Source organism: Peromyscus maniculatus, chromosome 8 (genome assembly GCF_049852395.1).
Source record: "Peromyscus maniculatus bairdii isolate BWxNUB_F1_BW_parent chromosome 8, HU_Pman_BW_mat_3.1, whole genome shotgun sequence".
In the NCBI taxonomy this organism is placed as follows: domain Eukaryota; kingdom Metazoa; phylum Chordata; class Mammalia; order Rodentia; family Cricetidae; genus Peromyscus; species Peromyscus maniculatus.
Window position 1 is genome coordinate 107,025,132 of NC_134859.1, and position 20,826 is coordinate 107,045,957.

A 20,826-nucleotide genomic window follows, 5' to 3' on the forward strand; every position below is an offset into this window, starting at 1 on the left:
CAAACCTCAAGTCATTCTTTTTCTTCTGACCTCTACTATGGATTTTGTCGTCGATTACTTTAAAGGTCTCAAGTTGGATTCTGCACAGAATGTGGAGTTTGAGGGAGAAACGGTCTGTTTGTGACCAGACCAGGAAGGCTGGTGACACACAAGAAATCAGCACTCAAGTTCATGGGAAAACTTCCATGTTTAATGTAAAAGGCTTAAAGTATTGGATTATTTACATGTGAGTAAGAAAAGATGGCAGAGCCCGAGGATCTTCCTGAGGGGCTGTGAGAAGACAGTTCATAGGAACCCCATTAAACAGAGGCTTCTTGTTTCTAAGACGGAGCTCACAGCATGCGCTGCCATATCCGGGCCCTTGGTGCACCTGCACCAGCTTCAGATCAGGTCAGCCACTGGAGAGGAAAGGTACATTAACAATGCCACATGTCCTCTCCCCACCCTAGTAAGGGAGCCCCTCCCACAGCCACCAACAGCCAGCAACTTGCCGTTCATGGGCATCTCGTCTATCTGGGTGGAGTAGTACTGTTCTATGTCCCTGAGGATGCGGATGTCATCATTCTTCACAAAATTGATGGCCACACCTTTGCGGCCATATCGACCCGATCTCCCGATTCTTTAGAATAAAATATGTGTGTTAGTGAACAGTCACACAGATGGAGGCCAACAGTCTTGAGCAAAGAAGGAGACACACACCTGTGAATGTACAGTTCTCTGTTGTTGGGCAGGTCATAGTTAATGATGAGGGACACCTGAGGGACATCCAGGCCCCGGGCCCAGACATCCGTGGAAATGAGCACTCGGCTGCAGAAAGAAAAGCCAGAAAGGTGAGAGAGAGTAGAGCAGCCTCTGTACAGTTTCAAGTAGCCTGGCCAAGGGCCCTGAGCAATCACATCACCCACATGCCATGGAAAACATGCTACAATTACTTAAAACGTGGGGTCAGCCCCTTCAGGAAAACATGACTTTTGCTTAGCAAAAATCCTATTATGAACAGGCACCTGCTGATGGCATCATTTTCAACTTAAGGTAATAAATCCACACCACTCCCCTACCACAGCAGCTGCTCTGCCCAAGTGGTGCCATCTGCCCACACGAGGCCAGAGACATGCATGCTACCACACCAGTCCTAACATGACAGGTGTACAAGGCCAAGGGGCTTGAAAACACAGTGCAAGAATACAACCACTCACACCAAGACTGCCTTACTGAAACAGTGCCGTCCTGACACTGTTACTAAGAAAGCGCAGCGGTTTCCCTCCCGTCCTGCCATGGTACTAGGAAGAAGATGGACTCCTGCTTCCACTGCAAGTAAGGGAAGGAGCATCCCAGGGGGAAGAAGCTCAAGAGCAGGCGCGTGGCTTCCCTGCCTTGAGCCGCACAACTGAACCAGGAGGAAGGGAAAGGCCAGAGACTAGATGGTCTACAGACGGCGACAGGACACGGAAGGAATTCATGTCTAGACTCAAAGGTCAACTGCTGAAAACTGAGAAGAAGAAAAGCATCCAGAGAGACAGACGCTGCAGGCGGAAAGCAGCCTACAGTTGCTTAAAACGGCAACTGTACTGGGCACCGAGACCTCAGAACGACGGGGCCAAGAGCGGGCGGACCACCTCATCTGAGGCAGAAGGAAACTAACGGCCACCACGGGAACCATCTCAGCAGCACCCTCCTTCACTCTCCAGGAGACTCGAGGAGAAGGGGACACTTCCAGACAGACAGAAGCAGGACTCTCACATTTGGACCAAACTAACTTGAGCATATCTCAAAGTTCACAGATGAGGAAAGAGAAGCAAACATGTCTAAATGTAAATAAATTCTATTCTATAAAGCAAAATGCCACTGTGGATTAAAAAGCACATTAATTGCCTTGCTGTGGTGGCGTACACTTTTAATCCCAGCACTTGGGAGGCAGAGGCAGGTGGATTTTGAGGCCCTCCTGGGGTCTGGGAGTGAGATCTAGGAAAGGCACAAAGCTACACAGAGAAATCCTCTCGAAAAACAAAAACAAACAAACAAAAAAAAACAAAGCACGTTAATCTCCAGCACTGAAAAACACCCAATTACATGTATGTATGTGTGTGTGTATGCGCGCGCGCGCACGAGCATATGTTTAGCATGCATGAAATTAATCTTAGGCATGGGGCTAAACAAATCCTTGTTCTGTCTGGAAAGACAGGGAAAGTAGCTACTGATAACATATTATTTAGGAAGAGAGATGGTGTCTCCAGGGTAGCTACTAAGTAACATTAAAAAACAAACAAACAAACAAACAAACAAACCCCACAACCTTCAAAGGGAAGGAAAAGTAATAGTTCAAAAATCAAAAAGCTGAGCAGTGGTGGCGCACTGTGAGTTCAAGGCCAACCTGGTCTACAGAACTTCCTGGTCTACAGAGTTCCAGGACAGGCTCCAAAAGCTACACAGAGAAACCCTGTCTTGAAAAACAAACAAACAAAAAAAAAAAAAAAAAAAAAAAAGAGGGAAAAATTCACTTACAAGCTGGTTAATTTAGATGAGTACACACAAGAAGTAAACTGTCCTAAATGGGCCACTTCAGACAGTGACTAGCTATGCACACACCTGTAAGTCCTACGCTCCAGAGGTAGAGGCAGGGGTCACAAGTTCAATGCCAGCCTGAACTGCATAGACAGAGCCTGTCTCAAAATCTGAAAACCAATCAAAACCAAAACAAACGGGGAGCGGGGACAATGGGACACAACACTCACATTACTGACAAATCAAAACCAAACCCAATTCTAACTTGTTTCAAAGAACCATGAAACGCAAAAACAAAGATGGAAGTATGGTCCAGAAATGCCCAGGGAAAAGCTGCCACAGGCTTGAGGACACCAAAGGTGGGTTCAAGTCTCCAGAGAGAAACTACATCTCTATACAAGCCGAGGACAGATGCCACAAGCATCCAGGAGATGGGCCACTGAGATGGCTCAGTAGTTTATTTAGTAAAGGAGCTTGCTGCCAAGCCCGACAACCCGAGTTCAATCTCTGGGACCAACAAGTGGGAAGAGGAAACTGACTTCCACAAATTGGTTCCTGACCTCCACACACACCCTACAGAACACATGCATCCCTACACACACAGCAACAGACAAACAATAATAAAAGAGAACACAGGGGCTGGAGAGGTGGCTCAGCGCTTGAGAGCACTGGCTGCCCTTCCAGAGGACCCAGGTTCAATTCCCAGCACCCACATGGCAGCTCACAACTGTCTGTAACTCCAGTTCTAGGAGATCTGATTAATGCACATAAAATAAAGTTAAATAAATCATTTAAAAAAAGAGAGAGAGAACACAGAGGATGACCTCACATCCTCAGTGACAGAGAGAACTGAATACAAGAGGGAAGGATATTGACAAGCTGAGGGCTACCAGCAGCTAAGCCTAGCTGGATATATCCTGCTCAAAGAAACAACACACGCTACTGCAAAATACCCAAAGGATCACAAGGCAGACCTGAATCAAAGGCACAAACTCACAAGACTTGTTCTCTGAGCACTCTGTGACCGATCCAACACGGGTTACCAGATGAACAGAAACCAGCGTGAACAGCAATCAACCCAATGGTTAATGTCAGTTCACCACTAACCCAACAGCCCCCACAGGGCAGCGTCCAATCAGAGAGCAGTATCGCCCCTGCACCTGGGGCAGGAAATGACATGAAAGCACCGAGGCCAGCATCATCTGTCCTCACACAGGAGCCAAAGCTGCCAAAGGCCTACCTGGCACCTGACCGGAACTCCTTCATGATGGACTCGCGCTCTTTCTGAGGCATGTCTCCGTGCATGGAGGATACAGTGAAGTTCGCTTCTCTCATTTTCTCTGTCAGCCAGTCAACCTACAAATCAAGAGATGTGCTCATCTACCTAACCAGAGATCTGTAAAATGGCAGCTCTCCCCAACCGACATTTGCAGACAGATGCACAGCAAACTCAGCCACCATCAGCCAGGATGGGCATGCCTGAGAACTCTTGGGGACACTCCCACAGACTGCCCACAAGCTATCACTTCAACCTGCTGGGCCTGAGTCTTAGCTCAAACCAAAGACATCAAAATTACTATAGAAAAACAAGTCAGTATCTATTTTTCCACTGTAAAAGATGGGTCTCGTTATGTTTCCTCAACTCTAGAACTCTTCCTGCCTCAGCTTCCCCAGCAGGTCTCCCACTTGGCCTAGTCTCAGTTTCTGTCTTAACACTGTCTACAGCTGCACTGACACAGGAGCCCAGAGCCCGAGCCACACCCCGCCTGCCTTTGACAGGAGATCCAGCCTGCAGGCCCCTAAGCACGCGGGGAGCGGGGTGGCACACCTTCCTCTTGGTGTTGCAGAAGATGACAGCCTGGGTGATGGTCAGCGTGTCGTAGAGATCGCACAGAGTATCAAACTTCCACTCCTCTCTTTCCACCGCCACAAAGAACTGCTTGATGCCTTCCAGAGTCAATTCATCACTGGCAACAGATAAATGTTCACATCACTCTTCAAACCAGGACCTGAGGGACAAGGCCACCCTAAGAGTCCCCAGTCACACCATCCTACCACAGGGCTGGATCGTGAACCTGCCTAAACCTTTACCAGTTTCCACAACCTTGGATTCATTCCTCAGAGACTTAGAAATGGAAAAGGGTAGGGACCATCAATGCTAGTTTCCACAAAGGAATAAAGACATGCATTCTTACCGCTTCACCAAGATGCGGATGGGGTCGGTCATGAACTTGTTGGTCATCTCCAGGATCTCGTGAGGCAACGTGGCACTGATGAGAACCACCTGTGTGGCTGGTGGCAGGTACCTGTACACATCGTAGATCTGCTCCTTGAAACCTGGGACAAAGATGAGCTCTGCTTTGGCTTTAAGGCTGTCACTGGGAGAGCCACACTGCCAGGTCTTCAGAAGGTCAGTGGTCAGAGCAAGTTCACCTGAACCTTGACCCACAAACTACACCTCAAACCCGAACCTTGACGTCAGTGCTGAAAGCCAGGCAGTGTGCAGTGCCAGAACAGACAAGGACACTCTGCCCCAGCTGGGACTGGTCTCACAGACCTTAACCATGGGACATTACAACAGGAATTTCAGGTTCAAAACCTCCCAGGACACATTGTTTCTCCACAAAGCAAGGACTGTCACATCTCCAGAAGGTAGAGACTGTGAAAACTTAAGACTTGACAATACATCAGTCAGTAGAAAATTCTGGTCACCTTACCTTTGTTCAACATTTCATCAGCCTCATCCAAAACCAACATCTTGATAGCCCGTGTCCTTAAACTTCTACGGCGAATCATATCTATGCAATTAGATTTTAAAAGAGTCACACTCTAAGGAAAGAGCTATTTCTACTGGTCTCTGTGACCCCTCAGAGCCCATCCCTGTACATACTACCAGGGGCCCAGATGCAGAGACCCACCACCTGGCACATGCAAGTGAACCACCATGACTTTGGTGGTGGCCTTATGGCACACCTCATAGATACTACCCACAGCCCAGTGCTCAACAGAGCCACTCACCAAAGACACGTCCTGGTGTGCCTGCCACCACATGCTGCCCATAGTCCAGCTTCCGGATGTCCTCTCCAACATTGGTGCCCCCAATGCAGGCGTGGCACTGTACATTCATGTAGTCCCCCAGAGCAAGCAGACCCTGAAACAAAACAGGTTTACATGCAAGGCACAAGTACAGACACATGTAAACTGTCATTTCCACGCTAATTTCAAATGACCAACTATCACTTATTCATATGATAAAATTACAAGATCTCTTTCCTTTGCCAAAATGAAATTCATTTTGAGAGTTTCTTATTACTGAAGTGGTGTATATCAAATGCAGGCAACAGAAACGTTACAGATCATAATCCTATCATCTTAACATCCCAATACATAGCCTTTCAAGATACAATATCATTATTTGATTAAAATGGATTTTTTCTGTGAAGAAGCTGTCTCCCTCACCAGTGCTGGGGACTGAACCCAGGGCCTTATGATTACAGAAGAGTTAACTACCACTAAGGTACATTTCCAGACCACTTCTAAGATTACGAATACATCAAACAAGTAAAAGCTATAATAAAAACAACCAAACGATTCATACGACATTCAAGGAATCACAGGTTGCTTAGCGTGCACAGAACTCTGGGTTCCATCCTTTGGTGCCATGAAAACCAAAAAGGAAGGAAAGTATTACTACCAACTGGTGTGCAGGTCAGCGGGCAGCTGTGAGGCCAGTGCTCTTCCCCCTTACATGGATTCTGGGGGTCAAACTCAGGTGTGAGCAGCGAGCACCCTTACCCAGTCTGCCTTTCTGCTGGCCCCGGAAAAACACAAGAAGAGAAAATGAGCCTATAAACCAATCAGTCCAATGAGACCTACAATGGACATTTGCAAACACAACACTAATCTTTCTGCTGCTGTTGCTCTGCTGGGAACTGAATGTAAGGCCTTGCACACGCTAGGAGAGCACTCTACCTGCCTGACACCACCATTAATGCCTCACTCACCTTCTGAATCTGTACAGCTAACTCTCTTGTTGGAGCCAAGATCAAAGCCTGGGTTTCTCGAACCTGGTGAAGAGAAGAGGAGGAGGAGGGAAGGAAAACAACATGGGATTGTAGGGAGGAGCAGGCTTCCTCCCCTCCCCCAGTCTCTTACAAACAGTCCCCTCTCTGCTTTCGGGCCCACCTTTTTTAAAACAGAAACTCTCGATTCTGCATATGAGGGAAGAAAACCTGGAATTTGTCCAAGTCCAGCTTACCGAGCCGCCCATCTCCGGTCTCAGTATTGTTCACATGGCTTGCTAACAAGCACTCCGACTACTACAGACGCCAGCTCGCATTAGCTTTGCTGCTCTTTCCTAACAGGAGACACTAAATTACAGGTCCAGGAAGAGCGTGACGTAGTCAGGGCTCTCCCGTGCAGGTCCGAACTTCCTGAATTTTTTTTTTTTTTTTTTTTTTTGAGACAGGGTCTTACTTTCTATTCTTGGCTGGCCTGGAATTTGCTATGAAGAGCATGCTGGCCTCAAACTCAGAGATCCTTCTCTCTGCTGGGATTAAAGATACACAACCACACCCTACCTAAAAACTGTATTCTGTACACACTACACTGGCAGAAGCACAGACATCTCCTTGGATTAAGGAGAGTATTGTGAGTGGCAAGTCACCTGGATATCCAAGCACTGGAGGACTGAAATGCTGAAGGTGGCTGTCTTGCCTGTGCCAGACTGAGACCTGTTTAAGAAAGCACAAGAGTCCTTATCAGAGGAAGGGTATCCGATGACACTGTCCTTGCTCTGGTGACCCCACCCCTCAGCGGTGCTCCAAAGGCTGCACACTGGGCAGCTTCTTTCTAGATGTCCTCACCACTTACCCCAGCATCTTAAGTGCAAAGATAAGACCCAAGTACAAGGTCACAACCTTTCATTTTGGCACCTAAAATTTTGGAGTATAACTTTAAAAAAAATTGTCTTTGGAAAATTAAGGGAAATAACAATTTGGAGTATAGTTCAGTAGTAGAGAAAGCCCTGGGTTCAGTACTCAGCATGTGGGGGGGACAGAAATAAAAAAAAATAAAGCTATTAAAAGAATATCTTACATAAATCTACATTCAGGGCTTAGGATATGCATCAGTGGTGGAGTAGCTGTGTGGTATGTACAATGACCTGGATATGGCTATCACCACAGAGTCACTGACCCAAGCTGGCTCTCAGCACACACAACTTACTGTGCAATGACATCTCTCCCCTTAATTATCTGCTTGATAGCTCTCTGCTGGATTGCTGAAGGTTTTTCAAAACCTGTAAATACAAAGAGGAAAAAGACTTAGCTCTCACAATATAACGGCACAAGCTCCTGGGAGAACACATATCCGCTTCTTACTACTAACTCCAGGCAACCCAGTTTCCCAGGTGAACCCACAACTTTACAGACTAGCCTAGAAGATTACCTGTGAAGACAGTATCTACAATACCAACACTTGGAAGGTGGAGGCAGGAGCATCAGGAGTTCAAGGCCAGCCTAAGCCTTATGAAACCCCCTTTGCAATAAAATTAAATCTAGAAGCACAAGAGTGGCTACCCTTTCCTACTAGCAAGCACTCAAATCTTTGTGTTGCTTGTCAATCTCACAGGCATGATGTGGGACGCTCCATGCTGCTCTCCCGACTGGATATATCCCCATTATCTAGGCACCACCCTCCATAGTCCAGGCACGGTTGTATACTCTCTTAATCCCAGCACTCAGGAGGCAGAAGTAGGAGGATCTCTGTGAATTCCGGGCCAACTATTCTACAAAGTCAGTTCTAGGACGGCCAGAGCTATGTAGAGATCTTTTCTCAAAACAAAACAAAAAAAGGAACAAAATAAAACAACAAAAGACAGCCGCGCTGTGATGGCCCATGCCTTTAATCCCAGCACTCAGGAGGCAGAGGCAGGTGGATATCTGTGAGTTTGAGGCCAGCCTGGTCTACAAAGCAAGTTCCAGGACAGCCAGGGCTATGACAGTGAAATCCTGTCCGGAAAAACCAATAAATAAATAAATGCAAAAGACAAGTATTTTCCAAGTAAGCAGACAGAATGTACATAGAAAAGCTGCAGGTCATTTTTATACTTTTTCAAAATGTAGCTAGCACAACTTCCCAGCTCAACACAGTACCTGTGATGGTTATTCTTGGTGGACAATTTGATACCAAGCTGGGTATCATTTAAATTGGGAAGACCCACCTTCCCTGTTCCACAGTGAGTTATAGCCAGGGCTATGAAGAGACACTGCTTCCCAAAAGAGGAGCCATCTGGGTGTCACATACCTTTTGCTTCATTTTTTTGTTTTCGAGACAGGGTTTCTCTGTGTAGTTTTGTGGCTGTCCTGGAACTCACTCTGTAGACCAGGCTGGCCTCCAACTCACAGAGATCCACCTGGCTCTGCCTCCCCAGTGCTGGGATTAAAGGCATGCACCACCACCACCACCACCACACCAGCCGGCGAGTCACATACTTTTAATCCCAGCATCCAGGAGGCAGAGGCAGGTGGATCTCTAGAGTTCGAGGCCAGGCGGGTCTGCAAAGAGTTCCAGGACAGCCAGGGCGAGAGAGAGACACCCTCGTCTAGAAAAAACAAAAATTAACAAAAAAGAGCTCGGCCTCTCTCAAGTACTCCTACCTAAGCAGATACGAGCAACATGGCCCACGACTCACTCCAAAGCCAGGAATGCACTCTGTCTGCCTCCAGCGGATCCTTTAGCTCCACCGCAACGGTCATCCCACCATCTCTTCTACAGTCTGGACATCACCCGCCTCCTCTTCTCACCACAGTCAACTTTCAAACTGTAAACCTGACCCTATCACTTGCGCTTGAAAATGCAGTGGCTTCCGGATGTATTTAGGAATGAATCTCAAATTCTTTGCCACACCTCTCAAAACTGGCCGCTAGCATCTCATGACAAGGAGCTTCCTTCTGTTCCTGCCACACACAGGCCAACGGCTTCAGGAGCCAGGACCAGCTGTCCTCTCTCTCCCCGGGGGTGACTCTGTACGTCACTGTGCCCTGCCAATCTATCCACTCTATCCAGGAGCGCGCTTTGCTTTTCTCACCAACACTCACCGCTCGAAGCACCTCGGCTTTACATTTCCCGCTTCCCTAATAGGGTCTGAACTCCCGAAGGCTCGAGCCTGCCGGATTTACAGCCCCAGCCAAAGCCTCGGGGCACAAAACACATGGTTATCCGCTACTTCGGTGTCTGGGAACAGCCGAGGGCAGCCGCAGAGACCCCGGCCCTGTGCTGCCGAGCGGGGTCGCACGTTCTCCGCCCGGCCGCCCCCGGCCCGGCCTCCCCCGCCGCCGCGGGCCCGCGACCCACCGTAGGCGTAGATGCCGCGCAGCAGGTCCTCCCGCAGGCCCATGGTGTCGAACGTGGGCGTCACGTCCACCTCCTCGCTGGTCTCGAACTCCACTTTGGTCATGTCCTCCTCTTTGAGCAGCCGCTTCCGCGCGGAGCCCGACGTCGCCATCGTGGCCGTGGCCGCCATGATCCCGAGTCCACCGAGAGATGAGCGCGAGCGGCAGCGGGAACCGGAAACAAGGCTCGCGCCGCCGGCCCGGCCGGGAGGAAGTGACGCCACCGCAGCGCCGCGGAGGGGCGTCAGGAGCGGCGGCAGAAGGGGAAAGCGCGCTGGCGGCCACAGGAGTCGCCCCTATTCTCGCGAGATTCAGCGACCCGCGGGATCCGGAAAGGGGCTGGGCTTAATTCGGTGTGTTTGCACGGCGCCGCGTACGCGGTGTGTGCGGACTGCGGTCTTTTTGAGTTTCTACCGCTCTCCCGGGATAAGGACGTGGGGCCCCAGGGGAGGTGCAGAGGGACACCAGGGCGTCCCTGAGAGCACGGAGTGAGGGGAGAGGGCACAGCCCTGTCCACTCTGCGTTATCCCCCGCCGCGTTGCCATGGCAACCCCAGCGTGAAGACGCTCTGAATCAAGCTTCCTCCACTCCGGGTCGTACGGGAAAGATAGCGCCGGGAGGGATGGGTGGGTTCAGAGCGGGTAGCTGTTTTTTTCCTGGGAGAGCAGAGACCGCTTAAGCTGCCGTCCGGTCCGAGAATGCTTCGGTGCTTCTGACCCGGTGTCGCGAAGCCAGTCACTCTGGAGGGTCCTGGTTTTGAAGTTAGGCTCCACGAGAGCCTTGCAAGTGGAGCATGTCTGTTTTGTTTGTTTCCGAGGGTGGATCTCAGGATCTATTCAATTTTGAGCCACACCCTCAGTGCTAGGAAACATTCATTTGCATTTGGCTTTTTTTTTTTTCTGCTTTTGAGGAAAGATGACTAAATTGTTAAGAGCAGTTACTCCTTTTCCAGAGAACCAGAGTTCTGTTCCAGCACCCAGGTCATGTGACTCATACCTGCCTGCGTCTCCAGCTCCTGGGGATCCAATACTTCTGGCCTGGGTGGGGGCCACACTCTTGGTATATATACACACATAAATAAGTCTTTAAAAGCTACTATAAAAATGGAACTCATTTTATTTAGATAAGTTTAGTTATAACCAGATTGTCCTTTTCTTGAGAAGTTGTGGGTTTCAATATACCCACATTAAAACCAGTTATTGCTGCCTTCTCTTGAGAGCTTGGCTCCTCTGGTGTCAGGATTTGTCTAGACCCGATCACCGATATGATATCTGTGGTATTGATCAGAACATTAAAGGCAGAGCTGGCCGCCTTTCCCAGACAGGGATTTATTCCATGGTGTCATGCCGTTTTGCAAGTCTAGAGGTGGCTTTGCAATCTCTGATGTAAAATGCACACGAATTTTAATGACATTGTAAGAAAAGAATGTAAAGTCTCCATTTCATACTGCCTGTTGAAATGAGTCTAATAATAGCTTAGGGGAACTGTTTAAGATGCTGTTTAATCTCACCTGTTTCTTTTACTTCATCAACTGTAACGACTAAAAAATGTATTGTATTCCTATTGGGCCACTCTGTTCACATATCTTTTTAAAAAATTTATTGTGTCCATGTGTGTTTGTGTGTGTGTTCCCATGACGTGTGTGACTGGGAATGCCCATACCACAGTGTAGGTGTGGAGGTCAGGGGACAACTTTGCAGAGTCTCTTCTTTCCTTCTACCTTTATGTGAGTTCTAGGGTCAAACTCAGGTCTTCAACTCACATAGCAAGCTTAGCCCGGAGCCATCTTCCCAGTTTGCTGTAGTTTCTGACAGTACCCAAACAAGTTGAGAGCCTGATTGTGTTTTTAACAGTTGCAGGCATCTGTAATCCAGTCAATTAGTTATGGACTGCATGCCTTTGTCACTTGCCCTGTTAAAGTATCTGATCCGCATGGTTACACTGTACTTTTTTTTTTTTTTTTTTTTTTTTGGTTTTTGGAGACAGGGTTTCTCTGTGTAGTTTTGCGCCTTTCCTGGAACTCACTTTGTAGACCAGGCTGGCCTCGAACTCACAGAGATCCGCCTGCCTCTGCCTCCCAAGTGCTAGGATTAAAGGCATGCGCTACCACTGCCCAGCTACATTGTACTTTATATGTAAGTATCTACTTAAAAGCAACAATTTAAACTAGTGACCTATACTTGTGACCCCAACATTTGAGTGGTAGAGGCAGGAGCATCTATAGTTTGAGGCCAGCAGGGCAGTGGTGGCCCATGCCTTTAATCCAAGCACTCAGGAGGCAGAGCCAGGCTAATCTCTGTGAGTTCGAGGCCAGCCTGGTCTACAGAGTGAGATCCAGGACAGGCACCAAAACTGCACAGAGAAACCCTGTCTCAAAAAACAAACAAACAAACAAACAAAAACAAAAAAAAAGCAAAGTTTGAGGCCAGAATGGACTATGTGAAGAGACTGTCTTTATAAAAATAAACTACTAAATAAGGGCTGAAGAGCTGGCTCAGTGGTTAAGAGCACTTGCTGTTCTTGCAGAGGACCCAGGTTCAGTTCCCAGCATCCATGTCAGGCAGCTCACCACCAGTTCCAGGAGACCCACGGCCCTCTTCTGGCCTCCAAAAGCACCTGTGTGCATGTGGTGCTCAAACATACACTCAGGCATACACACAAAGAATAAATTCCTTAGTTAATTAAAATAGTAAATCAAGGGGCTGGAGAGCACTGACTGCTCTTCCAGAGGACCCGGGTTCAATTCCCAGCACCCACATGTCAACTCACAACTGTCTATAACTCCTGTTCCAGGGGATCTGACGCCCTCATACAGGCATGCATGCAGGCAAAACGCCAATGTACACAAAATGAAGATAAATTGAAAAAATAAAAGACTATTTAAAAAAAAATCAAGAACTGACAGCCCTACTTGACAATCTATAATTCCAGTGTTTAAGCTGCGGGGTTAATGTGATTCTTGTAAATCTCAATCACCATTATAAGCAGAGGATGCAGGCATATGTCTCACTTATTCTACTGACAGAAAAACTAGACTCAGTCTACATTTCATCACGGGAGAGATTGGCCCAGCTTTGGGTTTATATTAGAGTGGCTTTATCCTGCATATAGTACCTTTGCTCTGGAGCCCTGGACACCGTGGCCTCTCAAGGGAAGAAGCCTCTTATTGACAAAGGTGGTTACTCCCGTTGCTCCTGGTCTCAGCACGCTTCCTCATTGGCACCACATTGCCTACTCATTTTATTTGGGGGATGTGCTTAATTTAAGGGAGGCAGGGGTATATCTACTTAGCTTCCCAGTTTTCTTAACATAAGTAAACAGTTACCAACTTGCTCACCACTCACATCCAGGAGAAAGAAGGAGGAACAGAGACATGGTCCAGCTGAGCGGGAAAGTGACAGGCTCATGTGGGAGCTATGGGGGAGATGGGGCAATGCTAAAGTGTGCTCTGCTGAGGAGCCCATATGCACCCGCTGAGCTCCTGGAGTCAAGGGTAAGATCTGGAGTCTCCTCCTGCTCAGGGGTGAGAAATGTTCAGGCAGTCCCATCCACTGACTGAGTCCACAGCCATCATCATCCCTGCAGAGGTGAACATCCTAGACAAAAGGAAATCCGAAGGATTGCTCCCTGCTCGTGTTCCCACCCACCACCAGGTATAGGTGCAGGAGCATAGTAAACTGCTCTGGACAGGAGCCATTCCCAGTCCTGGGCTGGGGGTCACTTGACTTCATTGAGGGTTTATTCCAGAGAAGGGCAAGACCCAGGAAACTCATAAACAAATAAGATAATTGTATGTTATACAGTTCCTGTGTTATAAATAAAACAGGACGAAGTAGAAAAAGTTACTGAGTTTCTGGTTTTACTTGGTGACTGGAGGAAAATGTCACCTGACTTGAGAGGAGGTGTTCGCAGTTACACCCAGGGAGGGATCTTGATAGGAAGGAACAGGAAGAACGAGCAGAGGCAGGGGGAGCTGGGGGGGGGGGCTGAGGGGAGAGGGAGAAGAGAGAAAGGCCACTCAGCAGGGTCTCGCACAGCCTGACTGCCACAGAGCCCCTTCCGGATGGGGCGGGGCTGGGGGATGAGTTCTGGCGCTGGAGTTGGAAAGGTGACTTGGTCGCACAGGGAGATGCTGATGCTCTGAAGGGTGGTGGTGGCTGTGGCCGCTGTCTGTACTGTGGGAATTTTGCATGGAAGTTTACAGAGCTGACACTTGCAGGGCTGGGCGGGGCTGTCCAGATTACAAAGATTTCTGGGTCATGAGATGGGAGACTGGGGCCCTGTGCTAGGACTAGATAAGGGGTACAGCAGGAGCTGTGGCACGGGGTTTCCCTTCATGGTAGAGGGGTGAGGAAACCGTTCTGGAACCAGCTTAGAAGAGCTGCGTGAATGTTGTCTGGGTGAACAATAAAGCTTTCTTGGACACCTGGTTCCCACTGGTGGGGATACTGATCATGGTGGAAGGCTTGTCTTGTCTGGGTGGGAGGACCTTAGGAATTTTCATCTGGACAGATGAAAACTGGTCTCCCAGGTCACAGGCTAGTCCCCCTGGTGAGGAGAAGGCCACAGCCACTCTGCCAGGGTCACAGGTTCAAACAGAGTAAGAGCATCGCCCGCTTCTTGGGCAGGTTGTTGAGCCCCCTGGCCTCAGGCTTCTCACGTCTCCACCTAAAATGTCCCTGCCTCGTGGTAGGAAGGCTCATCTCACCAAGGCCCATGCACAGAAAGCTAGAGATAGTTCTAGAAAATGCAGAGAGGTGCCGCCATGCCAAGTGAAAGAGGGAGCCACTAAGTCTGTGCCCTAAACACGGAGGCCAGGCATGCTGGCACGTGCCTGTGGTCCAGCTCTCAGGAGGCTGAGTCAGGAGGATCCTGAGTTCCAGAACTGCTTGGTCTCCGAGGGGTGGGGGGCAGGGGAGCTCATGCACAAGAAAGCGTGCCAAGTGTGGTGGCCTGACACAGTACTGATTTTTCTATCCAGTTCAGGGATCCGACACTGCAAATGTGCAAAATGCCCCAAGTCCTCCCCTTTAACCCACTTATTTCACCTGGCAAGAATTTTACCAGGTTTTTTGTTTGTTGGTTGGTTTTGGTTTTCTTTGTTTGTTTGGGTTTAGTTTTTCCAGATAGGGTTTCTCTGTGTCACAGTCCTGGCTGTCCTGGAATTCACTCTGTAGACCAGGCAGACCTCGAACTCACCGAGATCCGCCTGCCCCTGCCTCCCAAGTGCTGGGATTAAAGGTGTGTGACACCATTGCCTGGCTTGAATTTCACCAGTTCTTGTTTTGTTTTGTTTTGTTTTTTTGTTTTGAGACAAGGTTTCTCTGTGTAGTTTTGGTGCCTGTCCTGGATCTTGCTCTCTAGACCAGGCTGGTCTCGAACTCACAGAGATCCTCCTGCCTCTGCCTCCCAAGTGCTGGAGTTAAAGGCGTGTGCTATCGCCGCCCGGCCAAATTTCACCAGTTTAAGGAAGAAAATTCTCATTAGTAGATGTGAGGTGGCTGGTTGGGTGGACAGTTCTCAAGCACCACAGGGAGCTTCAGGTGGCAGCGCCGAGGAGCAGCACAGAGCGACCTGTTCTGCCTGCTCTGTGGAAACGATGGCTTCCTGCCTTGCCCTACCTTGGCACACTCCCTGCGTTGGCACCCAGTGGGGGGCAGGGAGTCAGGTGACGCTGCTCAGGCCTCCAGCTGCGTGTTGAGAAACAGCTGATAATGTGTTGGAAGGAGTCTTGGAGTCTCTTTCCCATGAGCGGTGAGCAAGAAGAGTTGCGGCTCTCAGTGTTGGTGACTCGCCGGTCCTCGGTCCTCGGCGTAACCCTGCCTGGATGCTCCTCTGCCTGCCCCCGCTGTTTTGCTGGCCCTGGTGTGTCTGATCTTTCCTCCCCCAGGACCTTCCACTTGTCCAGTTCCTCCATCTCCACTCATGCTAACGGGATTCCAAAGCCTACTGGAGCCTCCCTGACCTCCAGAACATCACCGATAAATGCAACGATGCCCAGAGTTGCCCTCTGGCTGGCCTGCGGTCAGCTTCTGTCCCTTGTCCTTACCGATTACCACCACTATAGGCCATGTAGTCAAGGTGCCAGCTGCTCTCAGCCAGCCCCACCCCCTTTGAGCCTTGCTGTCACTGGAAGTGACCCCCAGTTACGATCCTGGGGACTGCAGGATGAGCATCGACAGGGTGCTCTGGAGGGAACTGTGGTGGACAAGACATAATTCCGCCCTTAGTCCTGTGTAGATGTAACCAACTGTCAAATAAAATACCACCATAGTCCTGCTTCATTGCTGGAGCTCCCTGTGAGTTCAAAGAGGTCATATGTTCCTTTTATGTTTTCTTTTCTGTCTTTCCTTCAGACTTTTACTGTTATTATTTTGAGACAAGTTCTTACATGTAGCTCTGGCTGGCCTAGAACTCAGTAGGAAGCTAAGAATGGCCTTAAACTTAGAATGATCCCCTTGCCTCTGCCTCCTGAGTAACAGCATTACAGGCTGCACCGTCAGAGGAGGCATGCTTGGTTGCACATGTGTGAGCGCTCTCCTGACTCCCCCCCCCCCTCGGAGACCAAGCAGTTCTGGAACTCAGGATCCTCCTGACTCAGCCTCCTGAGAGCTGGACCACAGGCACATGCCAGCATGCCTGGCCTCCGTGTTTAGGGCACAGACTTAGCGGCTCCCTCTTTCACTTGGCATGGCGGCACCTCTCTGCATTTTTTAGAACTACCTCAAGCTTTCTGTGCATGGGCCTTGGTGAGATGAGCCTTCCTACCACGAGGCAGGGACATTTTAGGTGGAGACGTGAGAAGCCTGAGGCCAGGGGGCTCAACAACCTGCCCAAGAAGCGGGCGATGCTCTTACTCTGTTTGAACCTGTGACCCTGGCAGAGTGGCTGTGGCCTTCTCCTCACCAGGGGGACTAGCCTGTGACCTGGGAGACCAGTTTTCATCTGTCCAGATGAAAATTCCTAAGGTCCTCCCACCCAGACAAGACAAGCCTTCCACCATGATCAGAACCTGTGCGCCTGGCACATTTTTACTCATTCACTCAGGCAGTATTTATGAACTGTCCTAGGGGTGGAGCTGAACAGAGAACAAGAAAGACAAGAATTGTCACATGCCATGGGGGAGGCAAAAAAAAATCAGACTGCAGAATAGACGGGCAGACAAGGCCAGCAGAGAGAATTAAAACAGGCCAAGGGGAAGGGAGGGCCCAGGAGTCTGCAGTTGAAATTAGAAAGGCCCGGAAGGGCCTTTGTGTGGGAAGCTGGGCCTTCGGTGGCATCTGAAGGAGCCGAGGGGAAGTTCTTTTTTTTTTTTTTTTTTTTTTTTGGTTTTTCGAGACAGGGTTTCTCTGTGTAGCTTTGCGCCTTTCCTGGGACTCACTTGGTAGTCCAGGCTGGCCTCGAACTCACAGAGATCCGCCTGCCTCTGCCTCCCGAGTGCTGGGACTAAAGGCGTGGCCACCACCGGAAGTTCTTCACATCAGGCACAGCAGGTGCAAAAGCTGGTGTGGGAGTGAGCCTGAGCCGCAGGCATGGAAGGATACCGGCATGCCTAGAGAAGCCGGGAGGTCTGTGCCATCAGCAGGTACCCCATAAGTACTGTAGCCTGGCACTGTGGACTAGAGTGCCTGCACGCCAAAGGGAGTGCTCCGGTCCCACTTAGGCTCCCACTGGGTGTCCTGCCTGCTGTGTTGAATGCTGGCAGTGGGGATTGGGAGCCACCATGCAGCAGAGGAAGGACTGTGGATGGAGATCTAGGAATGCCACACAGGCAAAGCGATCAGACTCTGGAAAGGGATGCCCCAAGGCTTTTGCCACAGCCTAAGTCACTTAGGAAGTGTTGACCTTTGAGGGGCCTGTTGGAGTCACGTGTAATTCCTATAATTGATTATGGGGCCAGGAAGGCCCCCAATCATCTTAACCTTCCTAGGTTCTTTCCAAGAGTAGAGACCGATGGACTGGGCTGCACGCAGACGAAGGAAGATTCTCCTGGCCTCCACCACACCCTCGCTCACTGCTTTAGGTGTGGGGACCACATGCCTGGCATTTCTCAACAGGCGATGGTGACTCTCACATCAGCCAATCAGACACAGGAGGAGGGAATGTACTGGCCCTTCACCTGTGTGTAAGCCTCTATATAAGGCCCTGCTTCTGCGGGCTGAGCCCAGATGACTGTGCCCGTCAAACCTGCTCTCGGTTGCTGTTCAGCCCAGCCTAAGACTGAGCCTCCGACCATCACTGCCACGGGAAAGGACGGCTAATGCGAGTCTGTCCCACCAGATCCAGTCAGCATGCCAGAGGGACGGTGGATGGATCAGGACAATGGACAGGTCAGGACAGGCCCCCAGCTGTTCTGAGGCAAGAGGGGCCATCATCTCCTTCATCAGGAGTGGGGGTGGCACCTGGTTTGTGGGGAAATGAAGGGAATAGCTTGTCTCACCATGCTTGGTTAAAGTGCTGGAGCATTCTCCGGCTGCCGAGTCCCATCACAGAGCCATAGGGGCCAGACAGTTGGAAGGCATGCTGGGATTTCTAGTCACATCTCCTGGTTATTGGAGCTGAACAAAGGGGAAAGCAGGTGTCTGGAGGCAGGGGTACGGTGAGCTAGGCATGTATCAGTGTGAGGGACTCCCACCCATATTCCCGGGGCTGAGAGACTGGATTTGAGCAGAAGGATACAAAGGGCCAACTTCTCTTCTATGCTTGGTGACCCTCTCCTTGGCCACTGCATTAGTCAGCCACCTGTTCTAACCTCCTATCCAGACTGGTGTGTGTGTGTGTGTGTGTGTGTGTGTGTGTGTGTGTGTGTGTGTATGTGTATGTGTTTGTGTATGCGCTCATGTGTAGAGTGAGTATATGTGTGTGCACACATGTGCTCATGTGTGTATGTGTTTGTGAGAAAGAGTGTTATATGCATGTGAGAGAGTGGTGTGTGTGTGTGTGTGTGTGTGTGTGTGTGTATGCACTTGTGCTTGTGTATGTGAGAGAGAAATTGTGTGTGTGTATGGTATGGTATGTGGTGTGGTGTGTGTTTATGCATGAGAGAAGAGTGTGTGTGTGTGTGAGAGAGAGAATGTTTGTATGTGGTGGGTGGTGTGGTAGATGTGTCTACGAGAGAAGAGGGAGAGAGAGAAGGAGAGGGAGAGGGAGGGAGGGAGGGAGGGAGAGAGAGAGAGAGCAAGTATTTCAAGTATTTTCTCCTACCAGACAGAACAGAGGGCTGGGGCATGAGGTCCAAAAGGCTGACAAGGAGGGTCTCCTAGGAGGAGGAAGACACATGCAGGAAGGCTGCTTGAGTGTTGGGCAGGGTGAGAAGATCCTGAGAGGGTGCCAGACCTGGGGCAGGTTTCTTTCTCAGTAGAACTCACCGCTATCTAACCTGGAGCTGAATTACACACACAGCCCACTTTCTGTCTGTTTTCTGAGATCAGGACTTGCTCTACTGCCCAGGCTGGACTCCAACGCTCAGGCTCAAGGGGCTTCCCAAGCATCTGGGACCACACCCGGCTCACCTGCTCTCTCTCTCTCTCTCTCTCTCTCTCTCTCTCTCTCTCTGTGTGTGTGTGTGTGTGTGTGTGTGTGTGTGTGTGTGTGTGTGCAGCCAACAGCCCCTCACACATGCTCAGTAAGTGCTCTCCAGTCCCAAACAATGCTTTCCTAATTTGGGTTTTTGTTGTGTTTTGTTTTCATTTTTGTTTTGTGACAGGGTTTCATGTAACCCACATTGGTACAAACTTGCTGTGTAGCCCAGGCTGGCCTGGAATTCCTACTCCTCCAGCTCCCACCTCTGGCAAACTGCCTTGTTCTCCAACTGTAGGAAAAGCCGATCAATAGCAGGGCCACCCAGCGTGGCCTTGAGGGTCTGCTTGGCTGAATCCACTTACACCTTCCTCCTGGACTGACTTTGGGGCTCCAGGGCCTGGGACAGAACTAGAGTTTGGAGTGACTTTCCAGTTCACCTTGACAGTGGTTTGCTACAAATCGATTAACATACCATGAGTCTTTGCTTTGAGAGTCATTTGGTGCCAATCTAATTGCAGGGTTGTTGATCCTGCCAGGGAAAGGTCACAATTCAGGGGTGCCTATGATGTCTACCTCTGCAACACAGGCGGGGTCAAGATCTGTGTTTATTTAGATGGATGTCTCTGAATCAGGGAAACACTCGGCACACCTCTGTACTGTGTGGGAAGGGAGGAATCCTGTCCCGACAGTGACATCTTCCTGACTGAGGCAGTTCTGGGCAACTATCTTCTCTCTTGTGACTTTCCAGAACTTTCTCCACCTTAGTCAACATCCATTGTTCTCTGGTACTCTTCCATCCTCCTCAACACTAGCACATTAGGAGGATGTGCTAACTTCTCTCAACCGAGACAAAAATCTGAAAAGGAAATGTCTCTCTGGGTGGTGACCCTGCACCAGGTGCAGAGAGTCGAGAGGTGTGCTCTACAGAGACGATCCACTGTGCTCCTCTTGGGGTGGATCGAGAGGTGTGCTCTACAGAGAGGATCCACTGTGCTCCTCTTGGGGTGGATCGAGAGGTGTGCTCTACAGAGAGGATCCACTGTGCTCCTATTGGGGTGGATCGAGAGGTGTGCTCTACAGAGACGATCCACTGTGCTCCTCTTGGGGTGGATCGAGAGGTCTGCTCTACAGAGACGATCCACTGTGCTCCTCTTGGGGTGGGAATAGAGCAGGAGAGTGGCAACCCGACTCTGCCCTGGGACCTCCTCCTCCTGGCACTGAGGTGCTCTGGGCTGGTTTCAGGGCTGCTGGCCACTCCCCAAACCTTCTCCCATGTTGATTCTCTTTTTCTGGTTTTTGTGGCTGCTTTGTTTTCCTTTTAAAATTATTTTTTCATTTATCTATTTACTTATTTATTGGGGGAGAGGGACACTAGTGTGGAGGTCAGAGGGCAACCGGAGTTAGTTCT

The 20,826-nt window shown here is 49.8% G+C and overlaps 2 protein-coding genes across 4 annotated transcripts in view; one reads left to right on the forward strand and one right to left on the reverse strand.

The window, feature by feature from the left end:
- Positions 1-168: 168 nt before the first annotated feature.
- Eif4a3 (eukaryotic translation initiation factor 4A3) lies at positions 169-10,411 on the reverse strand. Its single transcript, XM_006990287.4, has 12 exons — positions 9,859-10,411; positions 7,729-7,801; positions 7,169-7,235; positions 6,507-6,569; positions 5,521-5,653; positions 5,220-5,300; positions 4,698-4,839; positions 4,331-4,469; positions 3,743-3,858; positions 700-807; positions 492-619; positions 169-398 (listed from the first exon to the last, which is right to left on the reverse strand). The coding sequence occupies exons 1-12, from the start codon at positions 10,025-10,027 to the stop codon at positions 382-384; spliced, it is 1,236 nt and encodes a 411-aa protein (XP_006990349.1). The 5' UTR covers positions 10,028-10,411; the 3' UTR covers positions 169-381.
- A 6,874-nt stretch (positions 10,412-17,285) lies between these two features.
- The window catches only part of Card14 (caspase recruitment domain family member 14), a 34,735-nt gene continuing 31,194 nt past the window's right edge, over positions 17,286-20,826 (forward strand). For 2 of the 3 annotated variants that reach the window (XM_076543874.1, XM_076543875.1), the window contains exon 1: positions 17,286-18,226. The gene's annotated coding sequence lies outside the window, so the exon portion shown is untranslated. The remainder of the gene's footprint in view (positions 18,227-20,826) is intronic. The other variant, XM_076543876.1, reaches the window with a different exon arrangement.

Excerpts from the sequence above, each read along its gene's own strand:
- Eif4a3 (XM_006990287.4), bottom strand. The coding sequence starts at position 10,027 with ATGGCGGCCACGGCCACGATGGCGACGTCGGGCTCCGCGCGGAAGCGG. Across the intron at positions 5,654-6,506 it reads TAGCTGTACAGATTCAGAAG|GGTCTGCTTGCTCTGGGGGA; the intron begins GTGAGTGAGGCA and ends GTTTTGTTTCAG. Across the intron at positions 5,301-5,520 it reads CACACCAGGACGTGTCTTTG|ATATGATTCGCCGTAGAAGT; the intron begins GTGAGTGGCTCT and ends CTAATTGCATAG.